The sequence below is a fragment of the Ptychodera flava genome, chromosome 19 (assembly GCF_041260155.1).
Source record: "Ptychodera flava strain L36383 chromosome 19, AS_Pfla_20210202, whole genome shotgun sequence".
Taxonomy (NCBI): Eukaryota; Metazoa; Hemichordata; class Enteropneusta; family Ptychoderidae; genus Ptychodera; species Ptychodera flava.
Genome location: NC_091946.1, coordinates 13,435,858 through 13,453,375, shown reverse-complemented (window position 1 = coordinate 13,453,375; position 17,518 = coordinate 13,435,858). Strand labels below are relative to the sequence as shown.

Genomic DNA, 17,518 nt, shown 5'->3' with positions numbered 1-17,518 from the left:
CTTTGACCATAGACTCTCGAGAAAAAGTCGAGGGTCTATGCTTTGACATACAAACCAAAATCAGTGAAAAAATCACCGAAAGCTACAGTTTCTGGCCCTATACAGTGATAAAATTACAATTCTAGCAAACTCAATACAGTGTGCTGACAAAATTGAAATCTCACTTCAACTCTTTACATATTACATAGATATCCCTGTACAGAGATACTAAATACACCTATGAATGAAAACTGACATATATCCATGCATAAAAATAAAAAGATACACTGACTCATACACAGTTTGACCTCTAGAGTACAGAAACTGAGACACATCCTTATGCTAAATTTTTCCTTTCATAATGATTTGAACACAACATCTGTAAAAATGTTATTTACCATTCCTTTCCTTTACGTACATGTCGTAACATAACTTCGTATTTTACCTTTTTATACCCATGTCTCTTATAGCCGATGCAGGAGGTCCAATAAATACAATGCCTTCTTCTTCGCACAGCTGTGCAAATTCTGTGTTTTCAGATAAAAACCCATATCCGGGGTGTATAGCCTGCAGGAGGCAAGTCAGTTGAGATGTGTAAACATCTATTGATTGTAAGTTTGAAAAACAATGTAAGTGGTAAAGATATATACAAACATCATGGTATCCATATGTTTGAGTTAGTTTGTTGAAAGAATCGATGATTCTGGTCCATGAAGACAATTTATTCCGGAATCAAAGGTGAACATTTTGATTTGGGTTCGTGCACTATTTTGTGTGACATTTCACATACTACAAATGGTAGCCCACCTCCCAAGCACAACAAAGCAAAGTCAACTCTTTAAATGTTCAAGACAAGTTATAATAATAATTTATATGATGATATTTTTGCTCATTTGTAAATAAAGTCTTGGCATCACATTTTGTAGTAATAAAAGTGTATAAGTTATGCAGCATTGGAAACAAAAGGATTTCAGTACTGTAAAAGCATTAATATTCCAGTGGCTCAGACTGTACTACTATACTGGTTTTCATTGAGATTTAAATTCACTTATTTACTAGTTATGACAATAGAATCCATTGTTATGTCACATTTGTACCTGAATGAAACTCCGCAGATTTATCTACTAGCAAACATATCCAAAGGTATATGTACATCAAAGTGAATAAATTATCTTAGATTGCCTTACATTTTTTGGCATGTGTAGACTTGACCAAATATCAGTCGACAGATTTACACTCACCACACAGTAATCCATGGTTAGAAACAACTGCAATTACTTGGCAAAGAAGAACGCAATTTTTTTTCTTCAATAATTATGATGGACCACAGATTGATGGTTTAAAAGTTTGATTCATAAAACAATGAAGGACTCACCTGAGCACCAACTTTTTTCGCAACATCGATGATTTTATTTTGATTGAGATAACTGGCTTTAGCTTCAGGTGGACCTATATGATATGCTTCGTCAGCCTGTAAATGTAACAAAAAAAACCCAAAATCAGATTAAATGCTAACATATTGATATATATATATATATATATATATATATATATATATATATATATATATATATATATATATATATATATATATATATATATATATATATATATATATATATATATATTGTATATGTATATATATATATATATATATATATTGTATATATATATAAAAAACACTGATATATGATTGATATAACACTATTCTTCATTAGTTTTTTTTAGTAACAGTCTGTTAGTTCTGAATGTATTGATGAAGGAACTGTTCAGATGACAGTTTGATTAAATTTACATAATTTTTTTCTGTACAAATACTGATAGGTAAGTACAATATGGACATATCGTCGACAAAACAGAGAGCTTTCAGTTCCAAAAAGGTGTAATTTTGGGGCAATGAGAAAAAACATTTTATCTATTCTATGATAACAAATTTGTATGAAATGAAACCCAAGAGTTTTAACCTCTTTTCCTTCATGGATTTGAAGGACCCGGAGTTATACAACATGTATGAACAGACCACATCTGCAACAAAGCAATTTTCTAAGTCCTTTTGGTCTGTATGGAAGGCAAATTTCACAGCATGAGTTCCACTGCAGATTTTGAACCGAATGAATTTTACTCACAGTTTTCACATGAAGAGAATGCTGATCAGCATCACTGTACACTGCTACAGTTCTGATGCCAAGTCTGCGTGCAGTCTGTATCACCCTACAGGCAATCTCACCTCTGTTGGCAATCAGTACCTTGTCTATGTGCGTGTTGACATCTGAAATTATGACAAATAAAATTTGTTATTATTGACTTTGTTCAATCAAGATTTAATTTCAGTTCATAAGTAGTGTGAACAACTATTAAACATGGAAGGTTTGCGAAAAAATCAACAAATTTTACAGTAATTTGCTGTAAGTGGGTGTTAAACTACTGAGCAAATGTTGGAATTGGTCATTTGTGCAGGTATTAGGCTGTAGAAAAGACTTTGATTACAATTCTCAATTCTAAATAAAGGATGGAAAATATGTGAGTTAGAACTCTCTGTCTGCCTTGAATGTCACTCGCCACATAAAGTATAAATTATCAGATGGTTGTGTAATGTAGCAATATTTCATTTGATAAATATTACATTGATAAAAATATTTACAAGTATTTTAATACTCTAAGTGTTTTATAATTGACTGACTTTCAAAATGTTTCACTCCCTAAAGGTGGACAATGCTCTTGTTAAGGGCAGACAGCAGGGAAATGTTTAATACCTGGGTTCCCCTTGGTATATCAATGCAATTCAATGATGGGACAGCAGAAATGTTACCAGGGTTCCCCAATCATTTACCAATTTTCCCCAACCTTGGCAAAAACACTGACAGGCTTTGTAAATGAACAGCAAGGGGTACAAAGGATTTTTCACTTACTTGATAGAGATGACGATGTGCTCAGTGGAGACCTGTAGTATAAAGAAGGCAAAGGATACATGGTTGAACTTTAATGAGTATAGTGCAGGATTGCTACATGTCCCTCTTAATAGCTAGGTGGCCAATAAATGAAGCTAGATTAGATATAAATGGCTTACTTTTACCTTTTCATGGTTTTTGAAGCAATTCTGAATTTCAACTGGATATTAATAATGGGTAAATAGCCATCTGAATTCACTTCAAGATAACCAGTTGGGTGTTCTGAGAAGGTCTACCTATTAAGCTGCTCAAGCAACTAAATGTTGCTCACTAGATATTAGCTGGCTACTAGCTAACCAGTGGAGAATACTGAGAAGGCCTGGCTAGTTAGCTATTCAAGTTACATGTACATGTACTATCCATTTTAGCCGTATAGGATAGCTATTAGCTCCTTGGTGGGCTAACCAGTAAATACTACTTAGAAAGTCTGGTTAATCAGCTATTCAATAGGATGTGACAGTTATATTTCATTGATCATAGCTGCTAATTAACTAGCCCTATCAGCTAACTACCAACTAGTAAACGGAGACTTCTGAGAAGGCCAGGCCAGGCCAGCTGCTGTTAGATGGCTAATAGCTGACTGCTTGCTAACTAGCTGGTATTTCTTTAAAGGTTTCAGTCAGCTATTCAAACTACCAGCCCTCTTTAGGGTATGTTCAGCTATCATTGGGATGGGCAAGGGACAAGCCTGCAAATGTTCCTTGTGCTACCATCAAAAAATGAGTGACATCCCCACATCCACTCCAGAAGAACATTGATGACCCGCCTCACAAGATGACAACATTGTTTTGAAGATACAGTAAGTTTTGACAATACTTTCGGCATTTTCATTCCACGTATCAACAACAATTGTTACTTCCCAAAGCACTTTGAAATGCCCAGTTTTTGCTTTGTTTTGTTTTGTTTTTGTTTTTTGTTTTTTTATTTATTTATTTTTATTATTTTTTTTTGGGGGGGGTGTTGTATCTTTTTTGTCCAGTAGCATGTAGTGAGTGACGTCCATTGTTGTGGTATAAGTCCAATGTAAATTCAATTGTCAATGATAACAATGACCACTACCGGTACATACATGTATCAACACTTTGTATTGACAAAGACGGAAAGAGCTTTGTACAGGACCTTGCTCTTCATAGTGTAGCTCTGCATGGCAGGGCTGTGTGTTACCGGCGTTATACGGGCTCCCACCACAGGCCGTATGACGCCGGTAACACACAGCCCTGCCATGCAGAGCTATTCATAGTGACTGAAAACTTCTTGCCTCAGTTGACGTTGACACGATATTTAACATGTCCACCAAGTTCTGAGTTCAGGAGTTCTGAGGAGTTGCCATCCCTCCAATAATATTATATTATGGAAGTAAACTTCGAGAGCGGACTGTACCGCATTCTACTGCAGTGTGATTTCCTCGCTCAGTTCTTAGCTTCAGCTGTACCGGCGCGGCAGTGAAGCCGGTGACCTGTCGACTTCGGTCGGTCCTTCGGAGAGGAGAGCGAAGCCGCAAGCCGGGCCGGGCTGACGCTGTGAATGTGACCTACATTCTGTATGGTTTACCTTAATTGTGTTAAAAGGGGTGCAAATATACAACAAGACGTTGGTACTGAGTCTATAAAAGATTGTTAACATTTTCTTAAGTGCGCTTACCTCACTGAACATGCTTTTATGGATGAAGAAACGGCTGGACGAACGTACTGTTTGAGAAGAGCCGCCATGTTTTACGTGTTTGACCTCTGACATGTATAAAAGGACGCCCTCTTTAGACAGCAAGTTTCTAAGGAAACTGATAAACAGAAATGGCGACGTCGTCGGCGGTGTTGAAGATAAGATCAGAAATGGTAAGATTTTGTTCCCATTTTCAAAACCTAAAATTTAGCGATCACGTCAAGTCAAATGCGTACAGCATTACGTACGTTAGCCCTTTCCTTTATTTTAGGGAGTACACTGTCCACACACACTGACAGAGAAGGGCTTCAGTGAGCACGCACCAAGTTACCAAACCATTCACGTCATTACCTTATTCCTATGTACACATTGTATCTCTGCCCCAGGATCTCTACCTTGGCAATCAAAATGCAGTTTCCGCCGTAGGACCACCCGTTCGCCTCCCAGTGGCGTTAGATGCAGTGTAGCATTTCTAATCTCGTTTGACTTGATCATTTCTGTCTTGCGTAAAACCAACACAATTTTCATGGAAAGAGAAGGAAAGCATAGGCTACAAGAAAATTGTGCAGGGCGTAGGCAACAAGAAAATTGCGCAGGGCGCATCACTCGGCTATCTGCTCACAGTGACACGTACCAGTACACAACCTCTACCACAGGAGACAGAGTAATCTTGGTATTTAATATTTATGTTTTATGTTGTTATTGTGTACAATTATTGAAGAATACGGTATTTTGTTTTGTTGATTCATTTGTAAATGACAGGACAGTTATCATCTTTTAAAGTTATTTAGAAGGTTAACAGTAAAATGAATCAACAAAAAGAAAATGTTTGTATTCTTCAATTATATTTACGCAATAATGTACCCCCTTCTGGACAATAATGGATGAAGGGAAAGTTTGCACGATATAATGAAAAAGTGAAAGCCGAGTACATTACGGAGTGCAAAGTCTGCTTGAGCGTGTTACGGTATATGAGGGCATACATTTTTGCTATTATTTGATAGTTTTGGTAATGCCAAGAAATGTACTAGATGTTAAAAACATCTGGGCCACAAATACTGGATAATGGGATCATTATCAGTAATACTCTGGGGGAATGATATCACAAAATTTACAGGTATTGACAAAGCTTTAATATAATACCCAATAACAACATCAACAACAACCACCCAGATTCCTCTCTTCCCTGTGCGTCTACCAAGATTAATTTACTGTACTTTGCATTTTACACACCACAGGTAAAGCCAGAGTTTCCAGTGGTTTACAAATTTCTCAATGCCTTAATCTAATAATGTATAAGTATCCGTTAGACTCGTAGTGTTAGCTAGCTGTCAAATTGGACAAATGTGGAATAAATGTACACGTATAATCTTGTGAAATCAGTTGGTCAGAAAACAGACTGATGGTAAGTGAGGATTCTATGTTATCAAGAGAGTGTTAACCCTATAATAAGTTTGCTCCAACCAAATAACATTTGTTTTATTGCACTTTGCAGAAGATGGCCAAGAAGCCTGGGGGTCTTTTGCGGCGACCTCTGGCCCCAATTGTCAAACCAACAAGTGTCCAACTGAAGGACTACAGCACAGACACAGTAGAAATGTACTTGAACTCTTCCAGTATGGAAAATGGTAGGGATCACATGATTTCACCGATACCAAGCCTTGCACCTAGTTTAGCTTCCGGAGTGCAGGAATCAGAAGTTCGCAGGGGGACATCGTCCCTCTCAGCTGCAAAGAGTGATCCTTACAAGTTAAGCCCTCAGCAGAGTAGGGTTCTTCCACACTCACCAGTGAACACCCTGGACAGTCGGTATTTTCTTGAATCCAGGTTTAAAGCGAGAACAGACACTGGAACAATCGGTGCACTGTCACTAGTGAAGCCGTACAAGCCAAGGGGGCCAGATGGATTACCGCTCAGGCCTCCGAAACAAGTTCCGGAAATCAAACATGAATATTATTACCAACATTCAGACTTTGATCTCTCATATTCCGAGGAACAGTACAGGTCTCTTCCAGAGTTCACTCTGCAGGACTTCCTTTTAGATATCAGACGAATGAGGAAATTGCCAAAAGCCAACTTGCAAGAAGCAATGGTGTCCAAACAGAATTTCAAGAAACTGACTACGCTGTTTGCAACATTCAACAAGTTACCAAAGCAAGAGAAGATAAACACTATTGAAATGAAAAGTGAGTTGAGAATTATTCTTATTAGTCTTTATCGCTTTTTATTCAGTTTTTCCTAAGCAGTGCATATTATTTGAGTCTAAATAATGATGAAGAAATACACCATAGTGTGGAGTGCTAATACATGTAACATACAGTAACAAGCTTGTCCAGCCTATCTATGAAGGCAGATAGTTGACTTCACTTTATGGGCAGATTGCCAGCAGATCTTTTCCAATTTTTTATGTTGGTGTTTACTTTCTCCTTCCAATAAAGAATTTGTTGTATTTTTTCAAGCTCGAGAAAAACGGAAATAAGATTTAAAAAAAATTGTTTTACCAGTATTTTCTTGACAAATGCAGTAAAGCTAACAAAGGGATTTTGTTAATTTTTACTGGTGCACTGTTCAACACAGATACACAAGAATTCTTTTACTATACATGTAACTTATTGACATAGTTTGCATATTTTAATATTCTTTGAAATTCTTGAAGTAAATTTTCTAGGAGTATGTTTTGATTAGTGGAAGTTTGTTTTTACTAAGAAAAGAAATCCCAAAAGATGAAAATACTTTGATGGTTAAACATTCAGACTTAAAAAAATCACCATCGGGGGTAAAGTGCATTCTTAGAAGAATATCTGGTAAAACATCTTAGAAAGGGAATTTTGATTAATATTGTTTGAAATTTGATTTCAGAAAAGAATATCTAATACTGCGATAGTATAAATGATGATAAAAATTTGGATCCAGCAACGATCAAAAATTGCACAGCAAGTTACCTTGCAACAGATTTCTATATATGTCTCAAAGATATAAATGGGCTATTGTAATTGACAGTTTCAAGTTGCATCAATCAAGTTGAACACCAAATGGCTGCAAAGATCCTGTAATACCAGTTACAAACGGTTTAAAATATCTCATTGTTGAACTGTATCATGCAGTCTACCTTCATTTAAAAACTCAGGGGACAGATTTTCATAAAAAGTAAAAGTTTTCAAACATATTTTGGCAATTTCGGCAGTGTATTGCAAATTAATATGAAAATACTGCACACAGAGAAGCTGTGTTTATGAAAGTCATTTATTTATTTATTATTTATTAATTTATTTATTTATTTGATTGATTGTTTGGTCGGTTTGTTGTCTATTAGTCTGTTTATTTGTCATTGTTCAGTGGCTGTAACACAGAAAATACCAGTCATTTCAAATATAGAAATCTTTAGCAGTATATGCCTCTCGAACAAGTGAACTCTGTGGCCTTATTTGTCCCTATGATTTTTAAAAGTAGTTGTTGAACAACAGTTTATGGTGTGGTTCTGGGTTTTCTATAGCGAGGTTTAATCTCTGATACATTAAATGGAAAAAAAAAAATTTCAAGCGAAACATGAGAAATACATATACAGCTTTAGTGTTTGGGAATTTGATACCCTTTGCCCGCTACTTGCAAATTATAGGTATGTTGACATGAGTTGTGTAATTTCATTTTTCAGCTGACAGCATTCCCAAAGCAGTCAACAGGGTACCGCAAAGACAGCTTCTAATAGAGACAGCATTCCTACTCAAACAGCAAATGAAAGATATGATGCATACGGATCTCCAGGCCATGGTGGGCGGCTCAGAAACTGACATGCAGTGAGTATAGTTTATGTAGTATTTCTCTGCAGAGATGTATGTGCAAGTCAATTGGTCTGCAGTTTTGGTCCAGTTTTTGCCCAAATCAATGTATTTTTATTTTTCCCAATGTGGCTTTACAGAATGAGTGCAGGACTGCCAAACAAGAACAAAAGACCTCTTGCTTCATGTGGACCCTGATATTAGTCTTTGCAAGCACCATTACAATGTTGATTTGATAACCCCTTGCCTCACATTACTCAGTCTCATAACTTCAAAAGAGGAGTAAAACATGTGATGTGTAACACTGTCTGAATGAGTTTTCATCACACGGTAAACGCATAATAATAACTTTATCACAACAGTATCACTTCCACAGCCTCATCAAGTCTCTTTTGCATAGATGATTGATTCATACTATTCAACTGTTGAATAAGTTTTTGAAAGTATATCCTACCTTTTGACCATACCGGTATATTAATCTCTATCACCTATGCCATCATTGCAGACTGGACTTTCCAGGTAGAGAAGCTTTGTTCGGTTCTCCGGATCCGAAGTACTTCCAAGGAGCAAGGAGGAGTCAGTCACCGTTTGGTAAGGATGACATTGTGGATGACTGTTTTCCTTTCATCTGTTCTAAATTTACGAATTTGGATTAGTTTACCTTATCTTTCCACTTTAAAGGTATACAGTCACCTGTAATCTAAATATGCCTATATATGGTCAAAGGGTTGTTCCTTGGTATTCAAAATGCCTATGTGAGGGCGCTGTTTTTAAAAGCGGCCACCCGCTTAAATTCTGTGATTGGTTAGTGTGATTGGTTAGATTTTCTCTTTCCATGGTAACTGTGGCAAAATTGGAACAGGTGACAGTATACCTTTAACTCTTTCACAACTTTGAACCAAACTCATTGTTTTGTATAGTAAATTTGGACCTCTAGAGAGGGAAATGGGGTGAAAGAGTGTTAAATATAGTTTAAATTATCTTTCATCTTTAAATATATTTTAAATTATCTTTCTACTATTTCAAAATATCTTTCCATTTTAAATATATTTTACTGTATCTTTCCACTGTAAATACCTTATGACACTTCTTTATGTTTTTTATTCACAAAAAGTGCAATGGATAAAATCATTATTTGTCTTCTTTCTTCTTACAGTGAAGATAATGATTCCAGTGTGATAACGCCCTCAGAGTTAGCAATCTTAGATTGTCTTGTCAATGGTGGCACAGCACTTAGTCTCAAGGTAAGACAGCCGATGCTGTTAAGTATCAGTATTTAGTCATCAAGTTTTTATTGCGACAGTCTGACATGATATACATAGACCACTACAAGGAGTAAACATGTACACTTTACGATAGCATTTATTGTTTCAGTAACAAACCTTTGCCTCCAATTACTTTTTATATATTACACATATTTATAAAGTATTATGTAAATTGTATCAAGTTTTCAGCTACTCGAGAAACACCATGAGAACACATACTACTTTCCCTTTATCCATTCAGCTCACTTTGAATTTTTCCCTTGTTTGTATTTCATTTGCAGGCCCATTTTATTGACATACTACCAGACATGTCTGTTCTCAACAACACATTGGTGTATCTAAATATATCATTCAATGAGTTCAGGGTGAGTAGCAATGCCAAATACATAACTTGTTCCTCTTCTTCAGAAACCCCCACGCAAACAACAAAGATAGGCTGAAACAAATATATCATCCTTTTGTGGCTTTCAACAATTTGTCTTTTTTTTTTTTTTTTTTTTTTTTCATATTTAGCTCAGTAGCTCATCTTCTAACAATGAGGAAATCAAAAAGAAAAACATTTTGTTTTCTTAAATTAGAAATCAGTGATGTCAACAAATCAATAAAATGTTGTCTCAAGTATTTACAATTTTATAATGACAGTGTTATAACTTAGCAAAAGCAAGCCTGTCACCTCCACAAGAAGTCAAACATGCTTATCATATAGTGCACAATTAGAGGCACATGAATATTCTCCATTGGTAATGACTCATTATCATCTAATTTGCATACGGAAACACTGTGCATAAATTAATACTAAATTATTGTGCTTCAAACAACAGATAGTGTTCATATAAGGTTCCACAGTGTTTTACCATTTGGACATATTTTTCTTTTGTTAAGGTTTTCCCGACTGAAATCTTGGACATCCATGGATTAGAAGTGCTGAAATTACGGAACAACCCAATCAAGGAAATTCCACATGATATCTACAAACTCAAACAACTACATACTCTGGTCATGTCATTCAACCAAATATCATCTCTTCCCATGAGGTAAGCACATCTTGAACAAATGATAAGCTAATCAGACTTGCACTGATCACAAACATTTTGACAGATAGTTTTATTATTAGTATACATTCCGCTTGAGCTAACAGTCTTTTGAAATGAAGACAAAATGAAGATCCTTTATGTTACGGTACATCTATTGTACATATCAAATAAAAATAATAAAAATCATGTAGTGAAAGATGATGCATGTCTGTTATAATCAATATTTTACATAGTTCATCCTGTCAGACCATAATGTACACATTCTTTTCAAACTCAGAAGAAATGAAACATGAAGTGAAACACAAAATTTGGTTGGCAGTATCAATATGTTAAGAATCTTCACAACATATGTGGCATGCTGCTTTGAAAAACTGCTTATCAACCAATGAAATGATCCATTCAATAAAGTTTTTTTATTTGTTCTGTGCCTTACAGTCTATACACTTTGCCGCTGGTATTCCTTGATCTGTCCTACAACAGGATATCATATCTTCCCAATGAACTCAAGCAACTCAAGTAAGTATTCACACATGTATCAAAGGGTACATTAATCTGTGAAATACGATTTAACGAGGAATTAAACTGTCTATATATCGATATGTGTGTATGTTAATCAGTGACATTGATTTATTTATCAATGACATTGCCCGTTCCTCCACATACTTCAATTTTAGATTGTTTGCTGATGATACCAATCTATTTCATACGTTCCCTGCTAACCAAGTTAATATAAATTTAAATACTGTCGACATTCACCTCAATACTGTAGTGGACTGGTGCAGGGCTAACAAACTTACTGTAAACTACCTCAAAACAAATTACATTGTCTTCAGAAATCATAACAAACATATTTTCTTGAATGGTACTCTACACATCAATAATACAGCTATCAATGAGGTTGAAGTGACATCATTTGTAGGTATTCACATGGACAGACATCTTAAATGGTCAAAGCACATTAAAATGATTAATTCTACTATCAGAAAAAAGGTTGGCATCCTTTTCAAATTGAGACAGTTTTTACCACGCAATATCCTTATTCTTCTATACAAACTTTCATCCTACCACACATCACTTATGGTCTTGAGTTTGGGGTTCAACATATCCCTCACATCTCAATAGTATCTTTCTTTCGCAAAAAATGGCAGTCAGAGCTATAACTTTCAGTGACTTCACAGCAAACTCAGCTACTCTTTTCAAACAACTTAATATTCTCGATATATACAAATTACATAAATTACAGATCAGTACATTCATGTATGATCTTATAAATAATAACTTGCCACACAGTCTTACAACATACTGCCAGTTGCCTTCTCATTGCTACAGTACACGTCATAAAATTAATGGTAACCTTTATGTCCAAGTGTCAACACTTCCTTGGGTAAATTCTCGATATCATATACAGGCTGCATCTGTTGGAATACATTACCTAATCAAATTAAAACAAAAAAACACTAGAAGTTCGTTCAGACACTCCCTTTCAAGTCTCCTCATACACGGTTAGTGTTTTACATGACGAAGAGTTATATTCAACTTTACAAATATGTATTCATAATATATAAATATATATATTTCACTATACATTTTGTTTTTTGTTTTGTTTTATTTTATTTTACATATTTTCTACTTACTCGTAATGTATTTATTTAGTTATATTCAGGGCTCGAAATTAACTTTCCTGAGCACCTGCCCTTCGGGCAAGTGCAAGTTACTTTTTACTTGCCCGTAGAAAAATCTGCTTGCCCATCATCTTCACAACATTGTTTACCTCTTTTGTAAGTGTTATTGTTTCTACTGAATGTTGGACGTCTTGCACGTTGCCCACTTGACAACCACTGTGCAACGGCTGGGATAGGATCATACAAATGGAGAGGATCCTCATCAGCATATCTAGTGTTTCTTGACCGCCAATCTGTTTTAATGCGGTTCATACATGACACTCCCCTTTTTCAGCAGGCTGTGGACAGAGCTAGACATAAATATATTTCAACAACCATAAGAATGTTGTGAAATAATTCATCATGCTGTGTAAAGATAAATGGCCATACCTGTCCAGGTTTATTTCTCATGTTAACTGGAGCAGTTTGATTGACAAATACTTTCAGCTCCCTGTACTCATGATTAACCCTTTTCCTGCCAGACAGTATTTAGACTATTACTTCCCCATCAGCAAAGTCAGTAAAAAGCAGTATTGAGCCAAAACATGACCCACTTGGCTTGGTATGTTATAGCATCTTTAGTCCAAAAAAATCAAGTTTACAGTATTTATGTTTTCAACAGCCTTCAAATGTACAGTATTGTGTTGAAATACACCATATGGAATGTGTTGTGTTTCATTAATTTTAACCATCAGCTCCGAGTAACCGCAGATCTGGCATGCGAGGACTACACATGTACTTCTAACAATGATTCAGTATCGGTACTCCGAGTGGCTGGAGCACACGCTGCTGCTGTGGCATCCTCCGTGGTCTCCTTGCCTTTTCCCGGAATTTGTCTTTGTTCATCACCACCACTGCGATCTCTTTATGTCTTTCTCGCTTCCACAGTATTTTCAACTGAGTTCCTGTCATCCTTTTCACGACTTTTGTGAAATTTGAATGAGGGCAAGGTCATTTGTTTTGCCACTGTGAACAGCCGCTGATTAACTCGACAGAGACAGCGAAGTTACGAGAAACTAGAGAGCTGCTCTATTCATTGCTCATTACGCCCCTTGTGACAGGCTTTAAAAATCCTGTTTGAAAGGCAGTGAGCACACACTGATTTTTCTCCAGAGGGAGTGATTTCCTATGTTTCAAGACCATTCTATTGTTTGATACTGGCTCTTCCATTACCAGTAGTTCCCATTACCACACACAATGTATGCATTGACATGATCAATGCAGATGACTGAATGTGAGGGAGTGTGACTCACTAACAGAACAGCTCCTCATGACCTTTTGACCGTTTGAACGCACTTGTCCCAGACACATGAGACAGCCAGACACTGGGACGTAGTGAATGTTTATTTACTCAATCATAAAATCATTACCGCTCAACAGCAAACTTCACTTGCCCGATCGGGCAGCCAAGGGTGACATTTAACCTGCCCGGAATCAACTTTCAGTTGTCCCGGGCAAGCGGACAACCGTTAATTTCGAGCCCTGAATTGTATGTATGTATGTATGTAGTTGTTCTTATTCACTTAGTTTTTTTTTTTTTTTTGTTTTTTTGTTTTTTTTGTTTTTTTGTTTTTTGTTTTTAAGTAATGAAGAGTTATATTCAACTTTACATATATGTATATCATATTTAAATATAAATATATTTTATATACTTTTTTTTTTCTTTCTTTTTTCTCTTATCGTTTCTTTTTTACGCATTTCTACTTACTCGTAACGTATCTATTTAGTTATATATTTATTTATGTAGACTAGTTGTTCTTCTATTCACTTAGTTACTTTGTTACAATTAGGTTACTTTGCAATCCCACTACTTTCATGTACACTACCCTCGATATACTTCAGTTTTCTTTTTTCTTCTTCGTTTTCTTGCTTTAACATCAAATGGCTTTGGGAACGGACTAGACTAGCATTTGCTATTTTCCGTTTCCATTTACCCTTTATCACAGCACAACTCAGATGTACATTCATTATTGAATTGTAATGTTATTATGATTAAGGGTAATAAAGATTATTATTATTATTATTATTAGTGAGAAATTTAAAATGTGAGATGACAGGAAGTGATACAGTGTGAAATTACATTGTTGACCCGTAATGCATATATCTACTATAGAAGGCTTTTATACATTGATGTAACATTATAGGTAACCTTCAAAATATGATTCATGCCAATGCTCAGGACCTCTATCATTCATAAAATAATGTAACTTTTATGTATGAGTGATATGTATGCCTGCGCTGAATAACATGAAATATATGATGTGTTTCAAGAGTCATGGGGTTGAGTTTGTCATTTATAACTGTTTATGTAGCAAGCACCTCTCTGACAGATAGTCAGACTCTCAACAATTCTCTTCTGATCTACCACCTGTGGAGGCTCATTTTAAAGCTCCTAGAATAAGAACAATTCCATCTTAGTTATTTAAAATCAAAGGTTTTATTTTTTCCCATACAGTTAACGAAGGGATGGTGGCCATTTTGAATTTCAAAAATCACTAAAAAATGGGTAATTTGTTTCTCTAGTATCAAACTTTGCTCGGTAACCCCTGATTTTCATTCTTGATTTGGTAGAGTACATGGTTGAAAGTTTCTTGAGGGAAAGTTTGAGCAGAGCGTAAATGTTTCACTTTCAAGGCGTATGTTACTTTAATGCAACAGGTCCGGTATGGACCCATCGCTTTACAGGTTTTGCTAAGAATTCAAATTCTTATCTCATTTTACAGACATTTGAGAGAGTTCAACATAGAAGGTAACCAGCTGGCAGCGTTACCCTGTGATGCATTCAAACTGAGGCATTTGCGTCATTTGAAAGTCACTAACAACTACATGCATCCGCTGTTCTGGAAGGAAAACAGTACAAACCAACCACAGGTACTGGGGCATACCTTATTTTTGATATTCAGTGAAAGGCGTCATATGAATTTTATTAAAGTCCACAACATTTTAAAAAATTGATAACACATGGTAAATGTTGGGTAAAGGAGAAAAATTTGACTTTATGATATGCAACAAGTCATCAGCTGATATCTTTCGTTGGGATATGTAAAGAAATGTATATCTTAGGTTCATTTGTCTCCTTTTTGAAAAAGATTCGGTGTCATAAAACACTGTCAAATTCTTTATTTTACCTAATCCATTGTCCACTATGGAGGGACTGTATTTTAACTCTGCTCATTAATCAAGCATGTCACCCCTATGTAACAGTTACAGACTTAGTCTTTTTTTATTGCAAGTAGTCGGGATGGTGTAAGATACGAAAAGGTTATATGGCCATTCAGGAATATATAACCCAGAGAAATTTTCTTTTCAAATCATTACAATTTTGTTCATTTTTGTTGAAAACTTTGTTCAAAAATTGTAGTCAGTGAAGAGTAATGTCAATATAGTCCAAAATCATCAAAAAGGTACAGAAAAAAATTGTAAAAATCGGTAAAATGTTGCACTAGTATTTTGGTGGGAAAAATTACAGAACTCTTAAAGTGTTTAGTCCCAGTAGTTGAAATTTCACTCTTTGACTCCAAATTCCCCTCTGTAGAGGCCTAACCTTGCTATAGAAATGTGAAGGCTATATCAAGATTAAGTGGTAAAGGGGTGAAGCATTCCCCTTCCAAGCATTTATGTTTTACTTTATACCAATGTTGCTATGATCATGTGTGTGTCGCATTTACAGAGGCTGGCAGACATGGCTGCTTTGGTCATCAAACAAAGACAATTAGATGAGAAACACAAACTGCCTGAAAATCTTCAGCAGATCATCGATAGGTAAGCTTCAGTATACCTTACCATCATCCACAGTTACGTATGGCATAAGATGTTACGTCAGATTGACACTTATGATATTAATGGATTCTAGTATTTTACTTGCATTTTAAATCCAAACTTAGTGAAATACTATTAAAAATTCTGAAATTCATGAATACTACAAAAATTTCACCAAAATTTTGAAATTAGAGTTTTAACTAGATATTTATCTCTCAAATTCCAGCGCATCTGTGTGCGACTGTTGTAAAGGACCATTGTATGGATCAGGGCTCCGTCTTATCAGACCGTGCAGCAAGGCATTTGGGATCTGGAAGCTACCCTTCTATTTTGTGTCGTGTTCACCGTACTGCAGAGATGTGTTCATGAGCAGCACAGAGTCCTTGTCAGAACTGTTGTATGAAGACTAACACTATATCTGTGCCAAATCATAGACAGTAGAAATTGTTTCTCCAACCAACTGTCCATTGCCAAATGAACATGGAACACTGTGTTGAACCTTGTGATGAAGCACTGATAACACGTTTTGTGCAGTGTGTGTCAAATATTTACTTGAACTTATTTTGTGAAAAGAAAGTGTGTCAGGTTACTGATGCAAAAGTGTACATACTACATGTCAACTTGTCCAGAAGTTTTATAAGCTACACAGAGGTCTGTTTGCAGTTTTGATGTGTCAAACTTTATCCTGAACTGACCTTTAACCTGAAATGTTTTTGTTTACAATAAAATGTAAATATGTAAGATTTTGCTGCCAAATGAATAGTGTTAGTTCTTCAAAAGATGTGTCAACGAGACATATCTGTATCATGTTTCTGAAATTGAAATTGAAAGTTTACGATATGGAGCACCGGAATGCCAAACATTGTTAGCCAAAATGAAAATGCCAAGCGTCTTGAATTCACATGACATGCATGTGAAATGTTCAGGACTGCATTACAGCAAGATTCCGTCCTGTATCTTCTGACATCATACTGTTTAACCTGTTCACCCCTAATTCTCTGTAAACTGGTCCTCTATCAACATTGATTACAATGGGTTCGGGTGACACCATGTTGATGAAAAGGTTAATAACTTATTGACCTACTGGCAATACACATCAGAAGAGTTTGACAACTTAGTCATAAAAGGATTGTAAAACTTCAATTGAGAACTGGAGCCAAGAAAAGTCTATATTAAATGTGATGCCTTTTGTACCAAGAAGTGTAAGTTTTGCAGCATGTATGATGTAGTAGTTACAAATCAGTGGATACTATGATTTTTGTACATTGTCAACTTTACATCACAATTCCATCCAACTTTGCCAAAAAAACCTGAAAATACATTTCAGTCCTCTTGATTTACCAGAAGTGCTCGTCCGATGAATTTGTAAATATATACATTCTGTACAGGATAATATTTTAATTAACAACGGGAATAAAAATTTTGTACAAACATGAA

General features: G+C 35.6%; 2 protein-coding genes across 2 annotated transcripts in view; one reads left to right on the top strand and one right to left on the bottom strand.

Annotated features, from left to right (window-relative positions):
- LOC139118638 (methylcrotonoyl-CoA carboxylase subunit alpha, mitochondrial-like) overlaps positions 1-4,714 on the bottom strand; it is a 22,676-nt gene extending 17,962 nt beyond the window's left edge. The window contains exons 1-5 of the mRNA XM_070682056.1: positions 4,569-4,714; positions 2,889-2,920; positions 2,106-2,248; positions 1,355-1,450; positions 425-546 (exon numbers count right to left, since the gene is read on the bottom strand). Coding sequence (XP_070538157.1) covers positions 425-546; positions 1,355-1,450; positions 2,106-2,248; positions 2,889-2,920; positions 4,569-4,636 — 461 coding nt within the window. The 5' untranslated portion in view covers positions 4,637-4,714. The remainder of the gene's footprint in view (positions 1-424; positions 547-1,354; positions 1,451-2,105; positions 2,249-2,888; positions 2,921-4,568) is intronic.
- LOC139118999 (leucine-rich repeat-containing protein 63-like) lies at positions 4,569-17,518 on the top strand. Its single transcript, XM_070682608.1, has 11 exons — positions 4,569-4,759; positions 6,082-6,772; positions 8,239-8,380; positions 8,868-9,017; positions 9,519-9,606; positions 9,909-9,992; positions 10,510-10,661; positions 11,097-11,177; positions 15,046-15,193; positions 15,993-16,084; positions 16,308-17,518. The coding sequence occupies exons 1-11, from the start codon at positions 4,718-4,720 to the stop codon at positions 16,489-16,491; spliced, it is 1,854 nt and encodes a 617-aa protein (XP_070538709.1). The 5' UTR covers positions 4,569-4,717; the 3' UTR covers positions 16,492-17,518.

Coding starts and splice junctions, on each gene's coding strand:
- LOC139118999 (XM_070682608.1), top strand. CDS start 4,718: ATGGCGACGTCGTCGGCGGTGTTGAAGATAAGATCAGAAATG. Junction 9,018..9,518: donor AAATTTACGAATTTGGATTA/GTTTACCTTATC, acceptor TTCTTCTTACAG/TGAAGATAATGATTCCAGTG. Junction 9,993..10,509: donor TATCATTCAATGAGTTCAGG/GTGAGTAGCAAT, acceptor TCTTTTGTTAAG/GTTTTCCCGACTGAAATCTT.